This window comes from Macrotis lagotis, chromosome 1 (assembly GCF_037893015.1).
Source record: "Macrotis lagotis isolate mMagLag1 chromosome 1, bilby.v1.9.chrom.fasta, whole genome shotgun sequence".
Lineage (NCBI taxonomy): Eukaryota > Metazoa > Chordata > Mammalia > Peramelemorphia > Peramelidae > Macrotis > Macrotis lagotis.
Window position 1 is genome coordinate 431715445 of NC_133658.1, and position 26491 is coordinate 431741935.

Below are 26491 nucleotides of genomic sequence, written 5' to 3' on the forward strand. Positions count from 1 at the left end.
CCAACATTTAATACTATTAACTACTATTAATACTAGAAAGCATAAGAATAAATGGAGCTTTCCTTAAAAATGATAAAGCAAACATCTCTAATGGGAATAAGCAAGAAGTTTTTCCAATAAGATCAGGGATGAAACAAGGACTCTCATAATTACTACTATTATTCAGAATTATACTAGAAATGTTAGTATTAGGAATAAGAGAAGAAAAAGAAATTGAAGGAATTTGGGCAATTAGACAGGAAACAAAAAGCTCACTCTTTGCAGTATGACAGTATACTTAGAGAATCAAAGAATCAACTAAAAATTACTTGAAATAACAATTTCAATAAGGTTGTAGGATACAAAATAAATTCATAAATTATCAGCATTTCTATATATTTCAGCAGCAAGAGATAGAAAAATATTCTATTTAAAATGAACACAGAGGGGCGGCTAGGTGGCACAGTAAATAGAGCACCAGCCTTGGAGTCAGGAGTACCTGGGTTCAAATCTGACCTCAGACACTTAATAATTACCTAGTTGTGTGGCCTTGGGCAAGCCACTTAACCCCATTGCCTTGAAAAACTCTAAAAAAATAAATAAATAAAAATAAATGCAGGCATTTTAAAATTGTTATATGCTTTTTTACCCTCATGATATTTTTTGCCCTTTTATTCTGATTCTTCATTCACAACATGACTAATATGTTGTGAATATTAGTTCTTATCCCAAATCCTTGATTCCTTGTATTTATCAAATGTAAAATTAACATAGTTTAACATAGTTATACATGTATAACCTATATCAGATCACTCACTGTTAAGGGGAAGGTGGAGGGAGAAAAATGTGGAACTCAAAAACTTACCCAAAAATGAATGTTGGCTATCTTTGCATATGGTTGGAAAAATAAATAAATTTACAAAAAATTAAAATAAGATAAATGCAGACAATATAAAACACTTGAGAGTCTATCTACCAATACATGAGAAACCATATGAATATAATTACAAGACAAAAGGAAAAATATTCACTGCTCATGGGTAGGCTGAGCCAATAATAAAAATGACAATTCTACCTAAATCTATTCAGTGCCGTACCAGACTATCAAAAAAATTATTATATAGAGCTAAAAAAATAACAAATTTCATCTGGAATAACAAAGGGTCAATAATATCAAGGAAATTAAAGGGGAAAAAAAAGTGAAGGAAAGTGGCTTAAGTGTACCAGACCTCAAACTGTATTACAAAAGCTGTAATCAACAAAATAATTTGATACTAAGACATCGAATGGGAGATCAGTGGAACAGATTAAGTACAATATATATGAAACAAAGATAGCAAAATTATGTAGTACATAATCAAGTTTTTAAAAAAAATTAAATAGTCTTTGGTCTTTGTTTAAACTCCACAGTTCTTTCTTTGAATACAGATGGTATTCTCCATTGCAGATACCCTAAAATTGACATGATTATTCAATTGATAAAAAGGGGGTAATGATAGGACTTGTGAGGATCAAATGAAATGCTATTCATTAAGTGGCTAGCATATAGTAGGTGCTCCATAAACTAAGCATTTATTTCCATCCCTTTCCATTGTCTTCTCCAAAGGTGAAAAGGGCTGCTTTGGTTGCTCCTAAGGGATAGGTTTTTCTCTTCCCTGGACTCTTCCAGGGAAAGCTGAACTGGCTGCCTATTAAGGATGTTATAAGGAAGGATTCCTAAGCAGTGTGGGTCAGACAAGGTAGCTCCTTTGTGCTCTTCCAAATAGGAGATTCTGTGAAGATAAAGATAATAAATGAGGCCCTAAGAATTTATGAGATGATAGACTATGAAGAAAGAAAGCCACAGGACAGAATAATGGGCAAATGGTTATCTTTGTTGAGAGGGTAGAAGAGAAGAAGCTACTTTAGCTGTTCTCTAGAAGAGGGCACACACAAGGAAGTTCTGGAAGAAGGAATTCTATTCAATATGAATTGCAAACTCATTGCACTTGCATGTAATGTTCATTTCTCTTGTAATAAACCCAGTTTTTCACATTTCATGAAGTTGATATTTCCTGTTGACACTGTGTGTATGCATATATAGATAACATACATACATACATATAGGTGGCACAGTGGATAGAGCCACCAGGCCTGGAGTCAGGAAGACCAAAGTTCAAATCTAGTCACAGACACTAATTATGTGAACCCAGCCAAGTCATTTAACCCTCTTTACTTCAGTTTCCTCATCTGTAAAATGAGCTGGAGTAAGAAATGGCAAATTACCCCAATGTTGTCATAAAGAATTAGATACTACTGAAATGACTGAATAATAAAAATTGTGTGAGTGTTTATATCTATATCTCTGTATATCTGTAGGTGTTTGTTTGTATGTGTATGTAGAGAGAGAAAGAGAGAGTACTTAAAAATGTCCAATAATTTTGCTCATTTCCTCCTAGAGGGTCTTATGTACCTTCTCCTCAAGTGGTTAAGAAAACTGATCTAGACTAATACCTTTCTTAGAGATTACAACAAAGAAGGGAAGAGAGTCAGAAACCCCCTCCTTAAATGAGACTGGCATAGCAGGAGGGAAAGAGCAACAGAGGTAGAAAAGGATCAATTCCATTCAAAGGGAAGAAGTAATCATGAATAAGTAAGATGACAAAAGCAACAATTTTTTTTTTCCGTTGACGTCTGCTAGATTTTGAAGATAGAATGGTCTGTTTATCTACAAGGGAACCAGCTACACAGTTTCTCAGTCTGATGCAGTCTGCCTAGTGTCTGTTTTGACTCCCAAGGACATATAGAGTCTAGCTTGAAGAACAAATTTGAATTTATGTCAGTTGTATGGGGTAGTTGAGAAGAGGATGTTTAGGTAGATGGGAAGATGATCATGCTCATGTCAACAGAAATAAGGAATCTGGGAAAAGGGACAAGGTTAGGGGTGAGGGCAAAGATGAATTAATTTTTGCTGTATAGATAATACCAAGAAATTGTCAAAAAAGGAGATAAATAATGGAGCTTTTAAGAAATGGATTTTGCAGTTGCTTGAAGAAAGACTATTCAAAGGAAAGTCTATATAAATAAACAGCAGGTCATTTCTCAGGTTACCACTAAAAACATCTTTCTTTCACATTTAAAATAAAGAACAGATTCAAATTTATAAGACTGAAAACCATTTCTCAGATGATAAGTGGTCAAAGGATACAAACTGATAGTTTTCAAAAAAAGAAATACAAGCTATCAACAAACATCTAAAAAACCTATAAATTACTAATAATTAGAGAAATGCAAATTAAGGTAACTCTTCAGTGATATATCATATCAGACTGACAAGGTTGATAAAAAAGAAAAATGATAAATGCTGGAAGGACAACAGAAAAATGAGCACACTAATGCACTGCTGATAGTTTGGTTATTAAATAGTTTGTCCTTCATTCTCCAAGAAGTCCATGACATCAGGGAGATGATGCCATGACATGCAAGAGAGTTGGATTTAAGAGAGGGAGAACTGAACAAAGTCACCAGTTTCACTTTGTCCTTTGAAACCACTGGGTCCAGTGACCAAATATGGATGATGGTGACTGGGGATGGTCCTGTATGCAGTGAAGATCTTGGCTTCTTAAAGCTAGGTCTTTCCCAGGTTGGTCTGGTAGTTTGGTACAGCTATTCTGGAACACATTCTCTGAAAGTACTCGACTGTGCAAAACTAGGTCTATACCCCAAAGAAATCAAAGAAAGAGGAAAAGATCCTATAAATAAAAAAATATTTTTAACATCTCTTTTTGTGGTGACAAATGGAAATCAAGAGAATAATCACCAACTGGGGAATGGTTAAACAAATTATGGTATGTATATGGATATAATGGAAAATTATCAGTCTAAAAATTATGAAAAGACAGTTTCTGAAAAATCTTGGAAAGTATGTATGAAATGATGAAGAATGAAATAAACAGAACTCATGAATAAAATTTAAATTATAATGAAAATACTGCAAAACCAAAAGATTTTCAGTCTTTGGGAAGACTTAAAAATTCTGATCAACACAATGATCAAAATGATTCTTTAGGACTGATGATAAAGCATGCTACCTACATGCTGTTGGTAACAGAAGTGATGAACTAAACATGTAGAATGAAACACATATTTTTTGACATGGGCAATATGAGAATTTATTTTGTTTAATTATAATGGTTTATATTCTACTACTTTTAGGGATAAGGGAGAAGGTGGGAGGCAGAAAAAATTGAAAAGAAAATTTTAAGAAGCATATGTAACATCACAATTTTCTTTTATTGAGGTTTAAAAATTGTCATGTAACTTGCTGATAATGGACACAAAATCTATCTACAGATGGCAATGTAGTTGAGTTAATAATAGAAAATAAATCTATTTCCTTACTTCCTAAAAGAAAGTATTTTTACAGTGTGTTAGTCCCTTTTGGAAGTCACCTGCTATCTATTGTCTATAGATGTCTATGTATTTGAGTTAATAGCACAAAATAAATCTATTTCCTTACTTCCTAAAAGAAAACGTTCTTAGAATGTGTTAGTCCTGTTTGGAAGTCACCTGCCATCTGTTGTTAGTGCCAGAAAATAATTCTTCTTCCCACAAAAAATACAGCATTTTCCCAGGCTACAGTTTTTGCATAAATGTCAGTTATACATAATAGAAGGAACTATTCTAAAGCTTAGTTCCAAATGTGTTCATTGTCTTATTTTGGGTTATTCGTAATGATAACAACTCATATTTTTATCCTACTTGAAAGTTTAAGAAGCACTTTCCTTACAAGAGGTCTGTAACAAAGATGGTATGAATATAATTGTCTCCATTTTGCAGACAGGAAAACAGATATTCAGATTAAATAATTTACATAGAGTCACAGTCTAATTTTTAAAAATTAAAACACTTTAGGCATATTATCAGCTTTCCTATTTTCAAAATCATAAATTATGTGTCATCAAGAATTACAAAAATATGGTCAACACAGGACACTTTATGTTCCCTGTTATCAAGTAGCTTGAATCCCATTAAAAAGCTACAATGCCTTTTATGTATTATATATAACATATATAAATATAAAACCATTATTTATAAGGGAAGTAATCGTACTTAAAATTTTACAAGATCTTATTTCTAGAAGATCTTAGGTCTCTTATTCAAACCTTTCATCTAATGTTCTACTGATAATTCGCCCACATACACGTTGCTATCAGTTCCTATTAAACTTCCCATTCTTTACCTCAAATATGATTTTCTTGGAAAAATGATTATGTCTGACTGAAGGTACCTCATTCAAAACTAAGGTCTACGATTTTTAAACTGAGAATGCATCATCAATCCACTGGAATCCAGACTAGTCATTGCACTGACTTGAATTTTGACTTCTTTTACTCAACATCATCATTTTATGGATAAAAACCTGAGGTCAAGAGGGGAAGTAACTTACTCGAGATCAGGCAGTTAATACACATCCAAAACTATAACACACTCTTTCTGACTTTTATTGTAGTGCTGATTCCACAACACCAGAATGCTACCTCAAAGAACTGGAAGGGTTGAAAAAAGAGAGACCAATAAAAAAGCATGAAGCACTTTGAATTTCTTGTGAAATAGGGCAAAACATACTTGAGTTGGATAAAAGTTAAACTTTTCAGTGTAAAAATAATTTAAACAGTCCTCAAGGATAAGTTTAGGGTCTCCATGAGAGTTGTTTCAGATGTCCTACTTCTTAGCTAATTCAAATTGGCCACTGTAGTTTAATTTTGAGTGTTCTACTAATGCAGCCCTAGTGAGGAAAGAATGTGGTGTATAGGAAAGAGTATCAGATTGGAAATTTGGAGAAAGCTAAATTTAAAAGTCTGAATTCGGGGGTGGCTAGGTGGCACAGTGGATAGAGCACTGGCCCTGGAGTCAGGAGTACCTGAGTTCAAATCTGGCCTCAAACACTGAATAATTACCTAGCTGTGTGGCCTTGGGCAAGCCACTAAACCCCATTTGCCTTGCAAAAACCTAATACACACATACACACACACACACACACACACACACACACACACACAAATAAAAGTCTGAATTCTAGCTCCAACATTTATTAAGAAACTAGAAAATTTACTACTAAACCCCACCACAGCCTCATTAATTTGATCTATAAAATAAGATCACTAATACTCATGCATACTTTATAGGATTGTGGTGAGGAATCTATCTTTAAAAATGTAATATGTTATAGAAATGTGAGCAATTATTATTTACCTTCAGAAAGTAGAATTAGGGTCAGTGGGAAAGAATTTATATGAAGGTAGAATCTGGCTCAATTTAAGGAAGGATTTTCACTGTCCTCATCAAATATTTTAGGAAGGATAGAGACAAACTGAAGTAGCCAAAGAAGGGTAAACCAGGATGAAGAGATGAGGAGGAATAATGCCATTCAGATATTTGAAGAAGGTATGCAGGTTACTTAGCATGGAAAAGAGAAGGCTTAGAGGTTAATAAACATCTGAATGGCTGTCAGGGAGAAGAAGGGCAAGAGTTGTTCTGGTTAATCCCAGAATATAAAATTAGAAGCTTTGGTTGACAGTTGATTTAGGGTCAATTAATGCAAAACTTTCCAAAAGACTTTATTCAAAAGTGAAAAAGGAAAGTGGAGGAAGTTCAAGTTAGGGTGGTATGACCATGTCTAGAAATGAATTTTTAAGGACTCTCTAATTAAGGACAAACTGAGCTAGAAGACTTCTAAAGTCCCTTCCAATTCCAAGAGTCTATGATTTTATGAGATAAGCCTGCTAACTTGCAAAATTTTTCTGTAACAATTTAAACATATTACCTCACAGACTGGCCAATATGACCAGAAAGGGCAATGATCAATGTTGGAAAGGATGTGGGAAATCTGGTACACTAATATATTGTTGGTGGAGCTGTGAACTCATCCATCCTTTCTGTAGAGCAATTTGGAATTACACCCAAAGGGCAACAAAAATCACAGTCTCAGTTTGCCTCAATCTCCTCAAACAGTACAAAGAAAGATAATAATAGCATCTACTTTGAAGGCTGTTGTGAGGATCAAATGAAATGGTATTTGTTAAAAGTTTGGTACAAGACTATGTGAATATGAATGCCCTTTACATTTACTAAATGCCTACTATGTACTCGACTTCAGCAATATGAAAAATTAAATTAAATGATCTTTCTTCTTATATAACATTCAACTCCCATCTTTATCAAACAAAGAAACTAAGACCCAGACACATCAAATGTCTAGTCCAATATGACTCCAAATGTAAAACACCTTATAGAAATTATTTATATATTATTATCAATGGGGCTATTATCAATAAAACTTTTTACCAAAATGAAAAATAGCATCAAAAAATTCAAATGAATGATTGCTTGGTACAATTAAGAGCATGGGAGAAAAGTAAGAATGTAAGATTTGGGCATCTGAAACAAATTTATTAAAGAATATTCTTTACAGTCAGCTAAAGATCAAAATAGGATGCTATAGACTAATAACTTCAAACTCAAATGGTAAAAGATTTTTGAAAATGGCATGTTGACCTAGAAAACCACAAATTAACATTATCTTTTTTTTTGTTTTAATGTACTCTTATTTATTTTGTTAAACATTTCCCATTATATTTTTATCTGATTGAGGATCCACTGAGTATTGGGGCTGTATGCCCACCCTTGACAGCAGGCCTTATAGATCTCCAAATCTGCATTCAGCATGGGGCTGTGGTTTGGCAATTCCACAAATTGATGTAGTGATATGACAGTTTATGACAGTTCCTCCAAAAAAAAGCTTCCCAGCTTCCCTTTTTTGGTAGAGGAAAAATTTATAATATATAAAGATGGAGTCAATGGGTGAGAAAGGAATGTAGTGGGAGAAAGGGAAAGGAGAAGTAGAATGGGCTTAAATATTTTACATAAAAGAGTCAAGAAAAATCTTTTATAATAAAGTAAAAGGGGGAAGGTGAGGCGGAATGATTGAGCCTACATTCTCATCAGAAATGGCTCAAGAGAGGAAACAACATACCCACTTAATAGGGTATAGAACTCTATCTTACCTTAGAGGTAAAAGGAGAGGAAGGGAATGGAAGAAAGGGGACAGGGGGAGGGAGTAGGTAATAGAGGAGAGAGAAGATTGTGGGAGAGGGTAGTCAGATACAAGACACTTTTTTGTTTTTTGCAGGCTAGTGGGTGTCGGTGGCCTTCCTGGGGCCACATGGCTGGGGAATTGTTGGGTGTCTGGGGCAGGTTTTGGGTCCTCCTGGCCTGAGGGCCAGTGCTCTGTCCACTACACCATAACACACTTTTAGGAGGGCCAAAGTGAAAGGAGAGAGAGAGAGAGAGAGAGAAGAATAATAAAGGGGAATGAGGAGGAATGGATGGAGAGAAATACAATTGGCAATAACAACTGGGAATAAAATATTGAAGCAATTTCTCTAATGGACTTATAATAAATAAATGCTATCCATCCCAGAGACAGAGCTGATGATATCTGAACACAGATGAAGTATACTTTTCTTTTGCTCTTTATCTCACTTTATTTTTCGTGAAGTTTTTCTATTTTTATTGAGGGGGGGATTATGTTTACTCTTACAGAAAGACTATTTTAGAAATGTGTAAATCAAGTGTCTGAGGCTGGATTTGAACTCCTGTCTTCCTGACTCCAAGGCTAGTATTCTATCTGCTGCACTATCTCACTGCCCTGAAATGTGTAAATAAATACAAAAGTATATGAGGGGGGGAAAAAAAAAGCAAAGAATTTGGACCTAGAATCAGATGACCTCCATTTGAAATCCAGCTCTGCCAATAACTAGCAATACCGTTGGTTTGCTCTTTTTTTTTTTTTTTTTGCTAGGCAACAGGGTTAAGTGGCTTGCCCAAGGCCACACAGCTAGGTGGTTATTAAGTGTCTGAGACGGAATTTGAAACCAGGTACTCCTGACTCCAGGGCTGGTACTTTATCCACCTAGCTGCCCCTGGTTTGCTCATCTTTGAAATACAGATATATATTTTTACACAGTTAACTCTACAGGGTTATTGTTATAAACATATTTCATAAACTTTAAAGTGTTATAGAAATGTACTATATTGTTATCACATGATATTATTATTATATGAGTTCAGGAGTTTAACACTTTATTGAATCTGTGATCTCATTAATAATACTGTTCATCTTCCTAAAATTGAAATACCAGATTACATTCTTCCACAGATACCATACAAAGAATCCACTCGATCAGTGGCCTTTTTTAATGCCTTTTTGTATTTTGTAGAAGTGATAGTAATAATAATCACCAGGTAACTTGAGTTTTTCATGTAAATAAGTTATGGCATAAATTCCTATGCCAGATTTTAGCTCTTGGAAAAATCCCAAAGGAGGACCCTACTCCATTTTATTTGGGATCTCATTTCTTTCTTCTTTTTTGGTTTTTGCAAGACAATGGGGTTAAGTGACTTGCCCAAAGTCACACAGCTACGTAATTATTAAGTGTCTGAGGTTGGATTTGAATTCAGGCATTCCTGACTCCAGGGCCGATGCTCTATCCACTGCACCACCTAGCTGTCCCTGGGAACTCATTTCAAGAGAATTTTTCTTTATTTATAAGCTAACTCTGAAAGCCTCCAGCTCTACACAAAAGTAAACATATAGGTAGATAAGTGTCCTCTACTTACCTGACTCTAGTCCTCCATACTCATAAGGGTACTGCACACAGAGGGAGAGCTGCAGGCCAATCTGAGTTTTTCCAGCTGAACTCTGTCCAACAAGTTCTGTAATTCCTACCAGAGGAAGACCACCTCTTAAAAGTCTATTAAGTACCGAACAGCCAAAGCTGAGTTTCTTATGTTGTGTTGGGAATTCCTCTTTCTGTAAATATATCTGAAGTGCTTAAGGATTTAAAAAAGAAAATGAAATACCATCAAACAGTTTTTCATTAAAATGATCAAATTAACATTCAAATTTTATAAAAATTGTTTTCTTTAGGCAAGTCATAATTCTATTTGTCATACCAATGGCTTATTTTGGTTTATCTAGTTATCAATAAAATTCCTGGGAGAAAAGTTCGTTAGTAAAGATCACTGGTTAGCTAACTTTTTATAATACTAGTTTGTTGTGGTTCAGTCATATCTGACTCTGTAACACTATTTGGGGTTTTCTTGGCAAAGATACTGGAGTGGTTTACCATTTCCTTCTCCAGCTTATTTTACAAATGAGAAAACTGAGGCGAACAGTGTGAAGTGGCTTAGCAAGACACACAGTAAGTGTCTGAAACTAGATTTGAACTCGGGAAGATGTCTTCCTGACTCCAGGCATGACGCTCTATCCAATGCACCATCTAGCTGCCCTTTTATGATACTTTTAAATGGCTTTAAAATATTGTTTTACTTGGCAGGGGTGGGAGGAACTTTAATCTTTACTCAACATTTTTGACCTACTAGTAGGGCTCAATCCAAATAATAGAATTACTAATTATTAAATCAGTAGCACTAATTTTATTAAGCATTTCTGGATCTATCAGTAGGGCTCAATGGCAATATTAGTACTTTATTCATAAAGTATACCCTACAGAAATATATTCCATATTTACTCAATATTAAAAATGAGGAAAGTGTCCCATGAAACACCATTTTGAAATTTCCATTGAATTCAGCAAACTTTTTAAAGCAATGTAGTAAAGCTTAATGGAAAGAACACTTGATAGAGTCAAATGACATGTAGTTTTAGTTCTGCCACATACTAGGTTTATGATCTTGAGCAAATCACTATATTAAGTCTTAAATTCCTCACCTGTAAAATGGATATAATATTTGTATTGTCTCTCTCACAAATTTGTGGGGATTAAAAGAGATATGTATAAAGTACTACAAGATGTTATTTAAAAGCCAATCATTATTATTTTAAGTGCTTGTTAAGTGCTAAATGAAGGGGGCTTATGACCCATAAAACAAATAACCACAATACAAAATAATGCATAAATGAGTCAGAGAGATACAATCAAAAGGCTAATAAAGTCAGAGGAAGGATGAAATATGTTGTCTAGCACAAAGAAAAGCTGCTTATGTGTATAGTCTGGTACTAATTCAGGAACCAAAATCCTCCTAAAAATTTATATAACTAAACTTGAGACAGAACAGGCCTAAAATTTCTGTTATAATGAGTAGACCAAGTAAAGAAAGATGTTATTAATTTGATCAAATATATCATACCTAATTATACCATGTGGATAATTCTATTTTATTTTTTTAATTTAAAAAAGAATTTTTTTTTTTTTAGTTTTTGCAAGGCAATGAAGGTTTAAGTGGCTTGCCCAAGGCCACACAGCTAGGTAATTATTATTTTTTTAGGGTTTTTTTTTATCCTACCTAATTATACCATGTAGATAATTCTATTTTATTTTTTTTAATTAAAAATTTGTTTTTAGTTTTTGCAAGGCAATGGGGTTAAATGGCTTGCCCAAGGCCACACAGCTAGGTAATTATTAAGTGTCTGAGGCCGCATTTGCAGGGCTGGTGTTCTATCCACTGCACCGCCTAGCTGCCCCAGATAATTGTTTTAATTCTGAAAGATCATCTGCATTTATAGGGGAGTGAGTGTTTGGCAAGAAGTAAGAATAAAGTCTTTGCTAGCACAATTATGGGGCTTTATGGATTTACACTAGAAGTTCAATTTCTCTTTATCAATCTCGAATGCTCATCTATGAAATGGGGGTAAATATTCCCTCTATATCTCACCTGGTTCAAATGAGAAGTTTAGATAAGAATAATACATAACAACAATATGAGATGTTAAAATAAAAATAATAACAGTAACAACTCATATTATTTAGTGTTTTGAAATGTTACTATTCCTATTATACAGATGAAGAAACTGGGGTAAAGATAGTTAAGTGACTTATTTAATGCAAAAATCAGAACTTGAACTCAAGCCTTCTGATTTTAAGATTGCTTCTCCTTCCATTATGCCAGGCTGCTTCTCAGCAAATAAAGGTGAGAGCACTCTAAAAATTATAAATAGTTATCAAAGTACAAAAGATAATAGCATCATTAATATCACAATCTCTGAATGATCTAGGGAACCATGTGGTCTAGGAAAAGGAAAAAGAATAAGCATTTAGATAATGCCTCTAATGTGTCAGGCACTATGCTAAGGGATTTAGAAGATTAAAGGTCAGTCCTCTTGAACCCGAACTTGATCTTATTCATTCTTTTTTTTTTGGGGGGGGGGGAGATTTGCAAGGCAGTGGTGTTAAGTGACTAGCTCAAGGTCATACAGCTAGTTAATTATTAAGTGTCTGAGATCAGATTTGAACTCAGTGTCTCATGATTCCAGGGCCAGTGTTCTGTCCACTGTGCCACCTTAACTGCCCCTGAACTTATTCATTCTATGCACAAACCACAACATTCTCCACTTAACAAAAGGCCCATGTTCTCCTTGTTTTTACCTTTAGCTTCTTTCTCAATGTCACTGTCCTTCACTCTTTCTTTTCTGTACAGAAGAGGCATCTCTTTTCTACTTTATACCTTATTTTCTTGCCTGCATGACACTGATCTACAGCATCCTTACACACTTCTGCTGATGGTCTACTGTTCCAGGTGCCACAGTCCTCTCTGCCAGACTCTGAAGACCAGTGCTCTCCATGCCATTTCATTAGGACTGCTAGGGGATCTCATTAAGAAATGTAGCAGCAGGTATAAGGTAGGGAGAAAGGGAACCTCACTTGCAATCACAGTACACACAAGTCCTGTGACAGTGAGAATCTAGGTAGATGATGCATGGTTTACAGTAAAGCTATCTTTGAATATGAAGAATAGTGCTTCCTATTAATAAGTGAATCACTTAATGCTCCAAGATCCTGTGCACATTTCAGAATTAATGTCTCATTGCTTGACTCATTATGTGATGAGAAGGTTCTTTTCCATCTGGGCTTTCTCTTTGACTCCCATCAATCCTTCAAAGTCCAGCTCATATGCCTTTTTTTCTTGATTAGCCTTCTGGATTCCCCAGTTCAAATAACCTTTCTTTTCTCTGAACTAACACAGACTGTGAAAACAGAACAAGAAAGGTAACGAGCTAGCTTGCATTATAGTTATTCATGCAAAGCTTCTTTCTCAAACTGATTGTAAGTTACTGAGAGAAGAGAATGTCTCTTATTCACCTTTCTATCTGCAACAATGACAGTCATATCTGTCCTGAACATGGCAGAACTCAAAAATCTTTGCTGAATTGATTTTTTGGTAGGTCTTGTTATTGTTGTCATTGAGATAGAATCTTTCTATCTTGCCCAGGTTGCAAGTACAGCAGTCACTGACACAATGCCATGATATATTTCTGCCTTGGTCAGCTCACCCCACCTTAGGCAGCCAAATGTCCTTCTACCCTTAAGGGCTCACTATATGAGTGCTAGACTTAGTGTAGACAAGTGGTCAGCTTGGCCAAGCTGCAACTCTGCCTTCCAGTGGGCAAGCAATCCACTAACCTCAGCCCTCCCCAGGAACAGGGATATTAGGCTTATATCACCATATCAGGCAATAATTGCTAAATTAAACCTTACTTAAATCTTAAGATTTTGAAAATAGGGAAGAAGTTCTATAAAGCTAGTCTAATTAATTTAGCATAATATGGAAGAGACATATAGGCAAGAGTCAGAACCACATTTATAAATCAGTTCTCTGGACCTTAGTTTACTCTAATAAACAGACATGATGATTCTATGTTGTAGAAGCATTTATTAAAAAAATATCCTTTTTGGTTTTTAGCAAAAGTAAAAATAGTAGAAAATAATATTTTTCTTTAATACTCTTTTCCAAATGCTTGAAAATGTCCCTTGAATAAAATGACTTTTCTCAAGGAAATGGAATATCTCTTGCTTACATCATTGTATTTCTCACCCTGATTTGGTCTGTGACTAAATTAAGGACAGTCTCCTCTTTAATTGACCAAGTTAAGTGATTGCTTTGCTAGCATCTATTCTTCCCAATTGAGAAAGGATTAAGATGTCAATGGAAGGAAGAAGATAGTTTAGTTTAACTCCTGAAATGAAAGAAATGGTGTAGGAGGAATGACAGAGACTTGGTTACTTAACAATTCTGGAATATTAACCCAGATTTTATTTTAAGATACTTTCCCAGTTCAACATTTTTATGTTACTTGACAATGTCTTGGAGCAAAGAACCATATCAACGAACTGAAGTACTATGCCATTTAGGACATATATCTCCATACAGAAACTACATGAATACAGATTAATGACAAATTAAATAAAACTGTTTCTGGCAGATATGAGCCTGATGTAGCAGTAGTAATACTTGTCAGTATCATAGTTGTGGTACTAATAACAATGATAGAAAGGATTATGGAAGATGGAGGAAATTACCTGGCTTTTTTAAAGCTCCCCCCCCACAAATAATTTAAAATAATGCCTCAAAATGAATAGAGCCACATAAACATATAAAAGTTGAGGTCAAGCAGCTATCTGACTAAAGACAACTTAGGAGGACATTAGGAAAAAACCTAACCTCCAGGGGTAGTGACCTGGCCTGAATGATGTATAGCTACCTCTACCAAATCAAACTACATATGCTGGCCTCAACTTCAGGAACTTTTACCCCACAGATAGTGTGGGCAAGGGGATACTGCAATGCCTTCCTCTGGATGGCAGTGGATGAGGGACCAAGTGCACTGACTAGATATCATCCCAGGTTATAGCTGTACGTACATTCAGTAAGTGATGTCTCAGAGAGGTGAGACCCACTGACTGTGGCCCCTTGAAGGACAGCAGAGTCCCAGGCAGAGGAGTGAGCTGAAGATTGGAGCAGGAGGGCCTGCAGAGAGTAAGAAGTTTGAAGTGAGAGCATTTCTGGGGACCCTGGTCATGACTCAGAGGCAGAGAGGGGTTCCTGAGGTCAGGCTTCCAGACAGAGTTCAGATAACAAGACAAAAACATTATCCCCCACACCTTGGGACTAGAGTCCAATCCTAATATAAATTAATAGTCAAGAAAAAAGTCACTAAAAAAAATGAGTGAAGAAAAAAGAAAGAATCCAATTATAAATAGTTACTATGGTGATAGAAGATAGATTTGGGTTCAGGCTCAGAAGACAGAGAAGTCAAAACAGCTATTTCTATTTCAAAGAAAAAGTAAAATGGCCACAAGCCCAAAAAAGAGTCTTTCAAAGAAGTGGTAGCAGTTTCCAGACCCCTCAAGTCCAGGGATTGCCAAAGACAATTGGGAAGGTTGGTGGGAAAACTTGGCAGTACCAGAGGGAGAGCAGAGCCCAGTCCAGGTGGGCCTTCAGACCTGGCTCCCAGGGACCAGGAGCAGCCTTGGGGAGTCACCTAGCAAGAAGCTACTGGCAGCTGCTTCCAGAGTGCTCAGTCCACAAAGGGTAAAGGGGTTGGGGGAGATTGAACAGGTCTCTTTGCTCTCCCTAAAACAAGGCTCTGATGCTTTGCCCATACTCAGATTCAGGTTGCTGTCTAGGGCCCCATACTGCCATAGTACAGCAGGGACTCTCCTCACAATTCCAGGGCAGAGAGAAGTGCTTGTGGTCAAACACAGACTAGAGCACAGGTCAGGAGAGCAGTCAGAGCCTCTCATAAGACCTTGGAGGAATTGAGGTCCTTGGGGGTATCCCTGAAAATAACTAAAAATACCCTTCGAAAGCTTAGGACAGTGAGCCCTCCACCCTGGAAGTAGAGCCCCACCTTAACAAAGAGCTAAAATCAAGTCATAGGCTGGAGAAATGAGCAAACAACAGAAAAAAAATCCAATCATAGGCAATTACTTTGGTTCTATGCAGTATCAAAATGCATATTTAAAAAATAACAAGGTCAAAACTTCTGTATCCAAAGTCTCCAAGAAAAATATGATCGGTCTCAGACTTTGGAAGAGCTTAAAAAAGATTTTGAAAATCAAGTAAGGGAGGTAGAAGAAAAATTGGGAAGATAAATGAGAGTGATGTAGGAACATCATGAAAACCAAGTCAGCAGCTTCGAGAAAGAGATACGAAAAAATACCGAAGAAAATAACATTAAAAAAAAAAAAAACAATTTGGCATCACTTGTACAACAATATTCATGTTTGTGGTGGCAAAGAATCGGAAATCAAGTAAATGTCCTTCAATTGAGGAATACTTTAGCAAATTGTGGTATATGTATGGGATGGAACTCTATCGTTCTATTAGAAACCAGAAGGAATGGGAATTCAGGGAAGCCTGGAGGGATTTGCATGAACTGATGCTGAGTGAAATGAGCAGAACCAGAAAAACACTATACACCCTAATAGCAATGATCAATCTTGATGGACTTGCTCATTCCAACAGTTCAACAATCAGGGACAATTTGGGGTTCTCTGCAATGGAGAATACCATCTTTATCCAGAGAAAAAACTGTGGATTTGAACAAAAACCAAGGACTATTACCTTTAATTTAGGGGGAAAAAATTGATATCTTATTGTCTGACCTTGCTATCTCTTATACTTTATGTTTCTTCCTTATGAACATGATTTCTCTCTCATCACATTCAATTTGAATCAATGTATACCATGGAAACAATGTAAAGACTGACAAATTGCCTCCTGTGGGGGGTAGGGGGAGGGAAGTAAGATCAGGGGATGAAATTGTAAAACTCAAAATAAATAAAATCTTTATAAAAAAACAACAACAGTGTAGTTCAAATGGAAAAAGCAGTCCAAAAGGCCAATGAGGATTTAAAAATCAGAATTGGCCAGGTAGAAAAGGAGATATAAAAGCTCTCTGAAGAAAACAATTCCTTAAAATGTAAAATGGAGCTAAGGAAAGCTGATGACTTTGTGAGAAATCGAGAAAGAATAAAACAAAACCAAAAGAATGAAAAGCTAGAAGAAAATGTGAAGTATCTTATTGGAAAAACAACTGACCTGGAAAACAGATTTAGGAGAGATAATTTAAAACTTACTGAATTACCGGAAAGTCATGCCCCCCCCCCAAAAAAAGACTGTAGACTTCATTTTTCAAGAAATTCTCAAGGAAAATTGCCCTGATATCCTAGAAGCAAGGGGTAAAATAGAAATTGAAATAATAATCTACCAATAGCCTCCTGAAACAGATCCCAAAATGAAAAGTGCTATGAGTATTATAGCCAAATTTTAGAACTCATAAGTCAAGGAGAAAATATTATAAGAATTCAGAAAGAAACATACAAATATCATGGAGCTATAGTAAGGATAACACAAGATTTAGTAGCATCTACATTAAGAGGTGTTAGGGTTTAGAACATGCTATTCCAAAAGGCAATCGAGCTTGGATTACAACCAGGAATCAACTGCCCAGCAAAACTAAACATAGTCTTTCAGGGAAAAAAGATGGACATTCAACAAAACAGGGGACTTTCAAACTTTCCTGATGAAACAACCAGAGCTGAACAGAAAGTTTGTTCTTCAAGTACAGGATTCAGCATAGAGACAAGTGGAGAGGATGGACAAATTATGAGGGACTTGATATTGATCTATTTGCATTCCTGCATGTAAAGATGATACTGATGCCTCATATGAACCTTCTCATTTATTAGGACAGTTAGAAGGAGCATATATAGACAAGACACAGAAAGGAGTTGAATTTGAAGTTATAATATATATTTTTTTCAATGCAGAATTTTTTAATAGCAACAAACCCCAGAAGAACCCATTTATTGTTAAACCATAAAAGAAAGACCAAAATAACATGAAAAAATATGTAGCACTATTGCATCCCTGTGAATCTAAGAAAAAAAATATTGCCTTCCAACTGTCTTCTAACTTCACTGACCATATACTTCTAGTTAGAGACACTTTGTAGTAAAGTAATATTACCTCCTTTTAGCATGATCCACCCAAGTTGTTTTCTTGACTTTGTTTTAGAATGAATCTCCTCTGCATCATCCAATACAATATTCATATACTCATCAAAACCAATTATGCAGCCTTTTATTCACATTTTTACTTGCACATATAGCTACACCTGAATTCAGAACCGATTTTGGAGATATCTGAAGATGACGGTGATGGGCTGCACCATCACCTTCTGCACTGTCTTTCCCTGGCCACAGTACACCATGGCAGGAGTATACAGTGACAGCTCTGGGTACAGCACGCCTCAGGGAAGCCACCAGATATAATATATTTTTAAAATGAAGTTAATGAGCAATAAAGCAATGTACTGGGAGGAAAGGAGGGGTAGAATGGGCTAAATTATTTCACATAAAAGAGGCAAGGAAAAGCTTTTGCAATATAGTGGAAGAGGGGAAGGTGAGGGGGAGGGAGTGAGCCATTACTCTCATCAGAAGTGGTTCAGAGAGGAAATAACAAAAACACTCAAGAGGGTATAGAAATCTATCTTACCCTAGAGGAAAAGAGAAGCGGAAAGGAATGGCAGAAAGGCGAAAAGAGTATAAATGATAGGAGAGGGAAGAATGGGGAAGAGGCAATCAGATACAATACACTTTTGGGGAAGGACAGGGTGAAAGGAGAGAGAGAATAGAATAAATGGGGATAGGGGAGAATAAGATGAAGGGAAATACAGCTAACAATAGCAACTGTGGAAAAAATATCGAAGCAATTTCTTTGATGGACCTCACCATAAAGAATGAGCTGCTGGTGTTTGAATACAGACTGAAGCACCCCCCCCCCCCCATTTTATTTTTCTTAAGGTTTCTCCTTTGTGTGTGGGGGAACTATGTCTACTTTTACAATATGAATTTTGTAGTAATTTGTTTCATGGCTATGTATTTTTACTTACTTATTTATTTGTTTGTTTGTTTGTGTTTTTTTAGGTTTTTGCAAGGCAAATGGGGTTAAGTGGCTTGCCCAAGGCCACACAGCTAGGTAATTATTAAGTGTTTGAGACCGGATTTGAACCCAGGTACTCCTGACTCCAAGGTTTTATGCACTGTGCCGCCTAGCTGCCCCTATAAAGGCTATGTATTTTTAACCTGCATCAAGTAACTTGCTTTCTTAATGGGGGGAGTGGGGTGGAAAGAGAATTTGAAACCTAGGGTTTTAGAAGTAAATGTTGAAACTTGCTTTTAAATGTAATGAGGGTAAAATTTTAAAAATAAATACATGATAAAAAAGAAAGTCAATAAAGTGGAAAAAAAGGAGATTCAAAACCACAGAAGAAAATAATTCCTTAAAAATTAGAGTTGAGCAAGGGAAAGCTAATGACTTCATAAGACAACAAGAAATAATAAAACAGAATGAAAAAATAGAAGTGAATGTGAAACATCTCATTAGGAAAACAACTGACCTGGAATACAGATTGATGGGAGACAATATAATAACGGTAGGACTACCCTAAAATGTTTCCAGAACTAGAGGGTAAAATAAAAATTGAAAAAATCTACAGGTCACTACATGAAAAAGATCCTTAATATGAAAATTCACAGAAATATTATAGCTAAGTTTGGGATCTTTCAAGTCAAGGAGAAAATACAGTAAAGCAACTAGGGACATTTTTTTAAAAAAATATTATAGAGCTACAGTCAGAATAACACAAGATTTACCAGCATTTACTTTAAAATACCATAGGGCAATTATATTCCAAAGAGCAAAGGAGCTAGGTTTGGAAACAAGAATAAATACCCAGCAAAGCAAGAATAATCCCTCAAGAAGACATAATCAGAAATACCCCATTTAAACTACCAGTAGACTGCATAAACAATCTGGGAGTAAATATGCCAAGACAAACTCAACAACTACAGGTACATAATTATAAAACACCTTTTATACAAATAAAGTCAGATTTAAATAACTGGAAAAATACTAATTATTTTTGGACGAGTAGAGTCAGTATAATAACAATTCTACCTATTCCACTTATTCAATGCCATTCTAATTCAATTATCAAAAATTTATTTTATTGAGCTAGAAGAAAATAATAAAATTCATTTTGAAGAACAAAAGGTCAAGACTATCAAAGGAATTAATGGAAAAAATGTGAAGGAACGAGATATACTAATAAGACAGTAAATATCAAAACTATCCTGTCCTGGCTAAGAAATAAGCAAGGTGGATTAGTAGAACAGAGAAAACATACAAAATATAGTTGCAAATGATTATAATAACCTTGTATTTGACAAGTGTAAAGATTTAAGTTTTGGGGAAAGGAATTTACCATTTGGTAAAAAATGTTCGGAAAACTGGAAAGCAGTCTCTTGACAGAAATTGGATATAAGGGGTCAGCTAGGCGGCGCAGTGTATAGAGCACTGGCCTTGGAGTCAGGAGTACCTGAGTTCAAATCCAGCCTCAGACACTTAATAATTACCTAGTCCTGTGGCCTTGGGCAAGTTACTTAACGCGATTGCCTTGCAAAAAACTGAAAACAAACAAAAAGAAACTGGATATAGACCAATATCTTATACTATTTACCAAGATAAGGACCAAATGGATACACGACCTAGTTATGAAGGGAGCTATCATAAGTAAATCAAAAGAACATGGAACATATTACCTATAAAACTTATGGAGATGAAAATTTATTAATAAGATAGAAATAATTTGAAATATAAAATGGATAATTTTGATTACATAAATTTAAAATTTTGTACAATTAAAACCTATGTAGCTAAGATGAAAGGAAACCAGAAAACTGCGGAAAAATTTTAAAGACACTTTTTCGAATAAAGTTTTCATATCTTACATATATATGGAGAACGTAACTTTGAGATATTATTTCACACCTATTAGATTGGCTAAGATACCAGAAGGGGAAAATGACAAATGTTGGAGGGGATACAGAAAAATTAGGATACCAATACAGTTTTGGTGAACTTGAGGATTGATCTAGACATTTTGAAGAACAATCTGGAATTATGCTCAAAGAGTTATAAAACTGTGTATACCCTCTCAGCCAGCATTAGCACTATTAAGTCTTTTTCACAAGGTGAAAGGAAAAGAACCTAGATGTTCTAAAATATTTATAGCAGATCTTTTTGTTGCAGGAAAGAAATGGAATTTGAGGGGATGTCCATCAACTGGGGAATGGCTAAACAATTGTGGTATATGATTTTGACAGAATTACTGTGCTTTAAGAAATGATGAGCTAGTTTATTCTAGAAAAAAATGGGAAGATCTGCATGAAATAACAAAGAGTGAAATGAACAGAACCAAAAGAATATTGTATAAAGCAATACTGTTTAAAGAATGTGAATGATTAAGTTATTTTGAATATTATAAATACTGATCTATGAAGGAAGATGCTAGTCACCTCCAGAGAAAGGACTAATAGAAAGAAATATGCAGAGGGTGGCTAGGCAGCTGAGTGGATAGAGTACTGGCCCTGGAGTCAGGAGTACCTGAGTTCAAATGTGACCTCAGACACTAGCTATGTGGCCTTGGGCAAGCCGCTTAACCCCATTTGCCTTGTAAAAACCAAACAAAAAAAAAAATTGGGGGCGGCTAGGTGGCGCAGTGGATAGAGCACTGGCCCTGGAGTCAGGAGTACCTGAGTTCAAATCCTGTCTCAGACACTTAATAATTACCTACTTATTATTAATGATAATATTTTATCTTTTGAAAATTCTTTTTGACATTCTTTGTCTATTTATATTTAGGGAATAATTATATATTAATAAATCCGTATCAGTACCTCATAGATCAAGGATATCAAGCATCTATTAGAATTGCTTATCAAAAAGATTTCTTAATCTGGATTTTGTTTTCTTTTTTATTCTTGATGGATTGGTTTTTTGTTATACAAAAGCTCTACATTTCAACACAGTAAGATTTATGTATTTGTATTAGTTCTCACAATACTTCAAAGAGTATTATTATGGCCTTGGGCAAGCCACTTAAGCCCATTTGCCTTGCAAAAACCTAAAAAAAAAATAAATATGCATATATGTGTCACATGGTGGGGGGGAGGGAAAAAAAAAGGAGAAAGGTAGACAGGTTCAGGACTTAAAAGGTAACCAAAAAAATTAAATTAAATTTTAAAAAGGGTAAATGTCTAATGACAAATGCTAACATGTAATTAGTACCTTAAGGTTTACATATGCTTTAAATTATCTGATTTTCACAACAACCCTGGGAAGTAGCTGCTAACACCTGCATTTGTTTGTTTTTGCAAGGCAAGGAGGTTAAGTAGCTTGCCCAAGGCCACACAGCTAGGTAATTATTAAGTGTCTGAGGCTGGATTTGAACTCAGGTACTCCTGACTCCAGGGCCAGTGCTCTATCCACTGCGCCACCTAGCCGCCCCAACACTTGCATTTTTACAGACAAAGAAACTGAAGCAGCCAGCAAATAAGTGATTTACCCAGGGTCTTAGAATTATGAATGACCTGGGTTTGATTTGAATTCAGTTCTTACTGAATCTAGGTGCAGGACTCTCTCTATTATACTACCTTCTTGTCTCCCATTAACATCTTTTTATCTGTTACATGATAAGCATGCAGATTTTGAAACATGAAGCAAGATTCGAACAAAATCTTCTGTGTCAGTGGTCATCCCAGGACCCACACTGATATTAATCAATTTTTATGATATTTAAAAGTGCCAAATAAAATGTTCTTATCTGTTGTTACCTGTCAAAACACAGTTGTTTCTTAGTGCTAATGAGACTGTTTTCAATAAATGCTGGACATCAGTGTTGGACAGTTTTGTTAGTCTCTGCAAATCTGGTCCAGAAAGGTGCAAAACTTCTTTTATTGATTTTAGTTTGGCTGAAATGAGGAGCATAAATACAGTAAGGGGAATCAAAACAATTGTTGAAACAAAAATTCTTTTTTGCAGATTTTAATTAGTAATTAAAAAAATTGGAATACAAACCTTACATCAATTATTAAAAATAGTTTTTTACAATTATATCTAAAATTACCTTTCTTAATTGCAGCGATAACTTTAGGATTCAATTCTAGTTGGTCCCAATCCATTTCTTAAATGTATATACAATTAATTCAAGTAGTCTTCTATGAATAAAAGAAACATCAAAACATAAGACCAAAAAAAAAACCTTTATCCAAAAAACATTTTTTTAAAATTATTTTTCCTTTAACAAAATCCAAATAAAATGATCATTTCAATATACAGTAAAATAAGATTGTACATGAAATTGCAACTCTATTCTGGACAATTTCCATTCCTTTTTACATGTGTATAGTAAGTTTAAAATATAACTTCCAAAACTGATTATGATTCCTCCTGACATTCTTTCTCCCCACCATTTTTTAATTGTTGTTAGTGTTTGGAAATCCTATCCCCTATCTCTTTGTCTCTCTGTATGTCTCCAAATCTGGAGTCAGGAAAGTCATAAATTATGTATAGATCATTATTATAAAGATTTTATAGAGATGAAAAAGCAGGCACATGACTTAGTATTATTCTTGTTCTCCCAATCACCTTTTTTTTTGACAAAAATATGGCCAAAATTTTCTTCTTGTCATGTTATCTTCTTCTCTTTGAAGTATTTTGAGAACTAATACAAATACATAAATCTTACTGTGTTGAAATGTAGAGCTTTTGTATAACAAAAAACCAATCCATCAAGAATAAAAAAGGAAACAAAACCCAGATTAAGAAATCTTTTTGATAAACAATTCTAATAGATGCTTGATATCCATGATCTATGAGGTACTGATACAGGTTTATTAATATATAATTCATTCCTAAATATAAATAATTTTCAAAAGATAAAATATTAGCATTAACCTCCTAAGAAATTATTAAATTATTTACAAATCAGAGAAATGAGTTAAAACAACTGACTACCTAACATCCTTTAAATTTGCAATGAAGATAAAAATTCAGTGATTTTGGGGGGGGGCTAGAGAAAAATAGGCATACAAGTTTAATGAAGTTGTGAATTCATAATGATCCTTTTATAAAATAATATGGTGTTAGATAACAAGAATTAGAGTTAAATGCACTGTTGGTGGAACTGTGAACTGATTCAACCATCCTGGAGAGCAATTCAGAACTTCACCCAAAGGACTATAAAACTGTGTATATCCTTTGGTCTAGCAATAATCATTCCTAGGTCCGTATCCCAAAGAGATCATAAAAAAAAGTAAAAAGAACCCACAAATACAAAAATATTTACAGCAGCTCTTTTTGTGGTGATAAAGAAATTGAGGAGATGCCTCAATGTCAACAGGAGAAAGGTTGAACAATTTGTGATATATGAATGTGATGAAATACTTTTATTCTGTAAGAAATTATGAGCAGGGAGATTTCAGAAAAACCTCAGAAGACTTATATGAATTGATGCTGACTGAAGTGAGTATAGGAGAACCTTGTACACATTAACAGCAACACTCTGAGAATCTTCTTTTACAACATGACTGTTATGAACATATGTTTGACATGATTGTACATGTACAACCTAGATCAGATTGATTGGGGGAGAGGGAAGGGAGGAAGGGACAAAAATCTGGAACTCAAAATCTTACAAAAAATGAATGATAAAAACTACCTTTGCATGTAATTGGAAAAAATAAAATACAAAAAAAATATAGTCATACCTGTTGAACTAGTGATATAATTGTAGAGATTACATCATAAAGATTTCCTCAATAAGTTTTTTAAATTTCATTTGTACAGAAATACTGTTAGCAGCATCTATCTATCTATCTATCTATCTATATATATAGTAGCAAAAAAACTAGAAATAACTGTCAAATGATCACAGAATGGTTGAATACATTTTGGTAGATTAACATTGAATGTTATTATAATAAGAAATGACAAATATGAAGATTATAAAGAATAGGAACAATTGGACATGACCAACATGTTATTTTCCTTTATTAATCTTATTTGTTATAAGAGAGGGCTTCTATTGGGGGATTAAGTGGGAAGTGACAAAAGTGAAAAAAAAGAATCTTAAAGATACAAAAATTATATATAGAAAAAGAAGAGTTAAGAAGTTAACAAGGTAATTTTATTATTTCTGAGATGAACTTAAACACTCAACAAACCAAAGGTAACAAATTCACACACATCTCTTTTGATTTTTTCTGTACCTGGTGATGTTTGTTTTTATTGACAACAATTCATGATTAAAAAAACACATAAAAAAAATCCATGGAAGAATGAAGTAATGCAGGGTGGAGAAAGAATCAAAATACCTACACTGATTACAACTATATGACTAGTCATTGTTATGCTTTTGGTGGCTCTGTAGGTATTCTCTCCAATGATGGGAAGCACAATTCATCCATATCTTATGCTATGAAACACTTAACTATGTTTTTCTATAAATCCTATGTGGGGACTATCCAATGTGCAGGGGTGGAGTCTCGTGACATTACATGGATGATAAATTGTATGTGCATGGTCTCTACGTGTTGTCCTTCACTCTTGTTAAATTACCATTCTACCTACTTCCTACTTTAATGATATATATATCTCTTTATTGAGATTTTTTTATAGACTAATAATTCATTATTGATGAGATGCTTCCAACTCTTTTTTGCCTAATATGCACCTCTCCAAGGACCTTCAGTAATTATGTTATTCTCCTATTCACAGTCATGTATCAATAACAGGATTATATTTATGATAAGAAGATAGACTTTACTTTCAAGAATAAAAATTTGGGATCATTGAAAACATTAACTCCCCACATACAATTCAATTTACTCTCTTCTGCCTATAAAATGAAAGGCTTTAAGTTCACTATACATCTGTAATGTCTAATCAAAAGATTCAACATGGACTGATGGATCTGCTCCATGGTTGTCTATCTGAAATGACCATGAATACTTGGACAAAAACTTTTATTGTTTTGGTGTTTTTATGCTCAGGTATGTATGACCTAAATGTTTTTGACTGATTTGGGTATCTCATTTAAGAAGTTTTGTCATGTTACAGCATATTGTGTTGTTTATAGACAGAAAAATCCAAAGGACTTCACCATCTATGGAGAATACCTCTTCAATTTGGATTATGTTTGAGATATCCTCCATGATATTGACAACAATGTTGTCCAGTTTTATACTTGATTTCCTATTAGTAAGCAAAAGGCTGTCACGCAAAATTTTTGCTACATCATATATCAAGGAATCTTCTATAATTGTAATAGGGGCTCTTATACCCCTAGGGGCATGCCCCTATAGAGAAAAAGCATACTTAAGTCAGGCATAGTGGCTCACATCTGTAGTCCCTGATACTGGAGGAGGCAGAGACAAAAGGCTCTTAAGTTAGGAAGTTCAGAGTTACAAGAGGGCTAATGTTTACCAATATAGTGAGACACCAGGTGTGAAAGGGCACCAGGCTGTCTAAGGAAGGGTAAACTCTAGCTGAGGTGAGAAAAACAGACTAGGTAAAAACTTCCAGTGTTGGGGATCAGATCATGAATGAACGCTTCCAGAATGGATGTGAGAGGGGGAAAAAAAAGAAAACAAAAAACAAATCATCCCTGAAGGATACATTTTTCTTTAAAAGTTGTAACCAAGAACAAACAGTGGAATATTATATTCTCTGTTCATTTTAATCAACTGTGTGACTGTAAATATGGGTTATGCTTTAGAATATCATATGTAAAAGGCCTGCCTAATCTCTTTTCTTATTTTCA

At 34.8% G+C, this 26491-nt stretch overlaps 1 protein-coding gene and 1 pseudogene across 5 annotated transcripts in view; both read right to left on the reverse strand.

The window, feature by feature from the left end:
- Positions 1-26491, reverse strand: part of XRCC3 (X-ray repair cross complementing 3) — a 61109-nt gene that overhangs the window by 23277 nt on the left and 11341 nt on the right. For 2 of the 5 annotated variants that reach the window (XM_074213203.1, XM_074213204.1), the window contains exons 3-5: positions 22796-22886; positions 22503-22640; positions 9640-9852 (exon numbers count right to left, since the gene is read on the reverse strand). In XM_074213203.1, the coding sequence (XP_074069304.1) occupies positions 9640-9852; positions 22503-22640; positions 22796-22850 (406 nt within the window). In that variant the 5' untranslated portion in view covers positions 22851-22886. Of the gene's footprint in view, positions 1-9639; positions 9853-12407; positions 12553-22502; positions 22641-22795; positions 22887-26491 lie in introns of those variants that run through there. The other 3 variants (XM_074213205.1, XM_074213206.1, XM_074213207.1) reach the window with 3 other exon arrangements.
- On the reverse strand, positions 13115-18063 carry LOC141506426 (small nuclear ribonucleoprotein E-like; annotated as a pseudogene).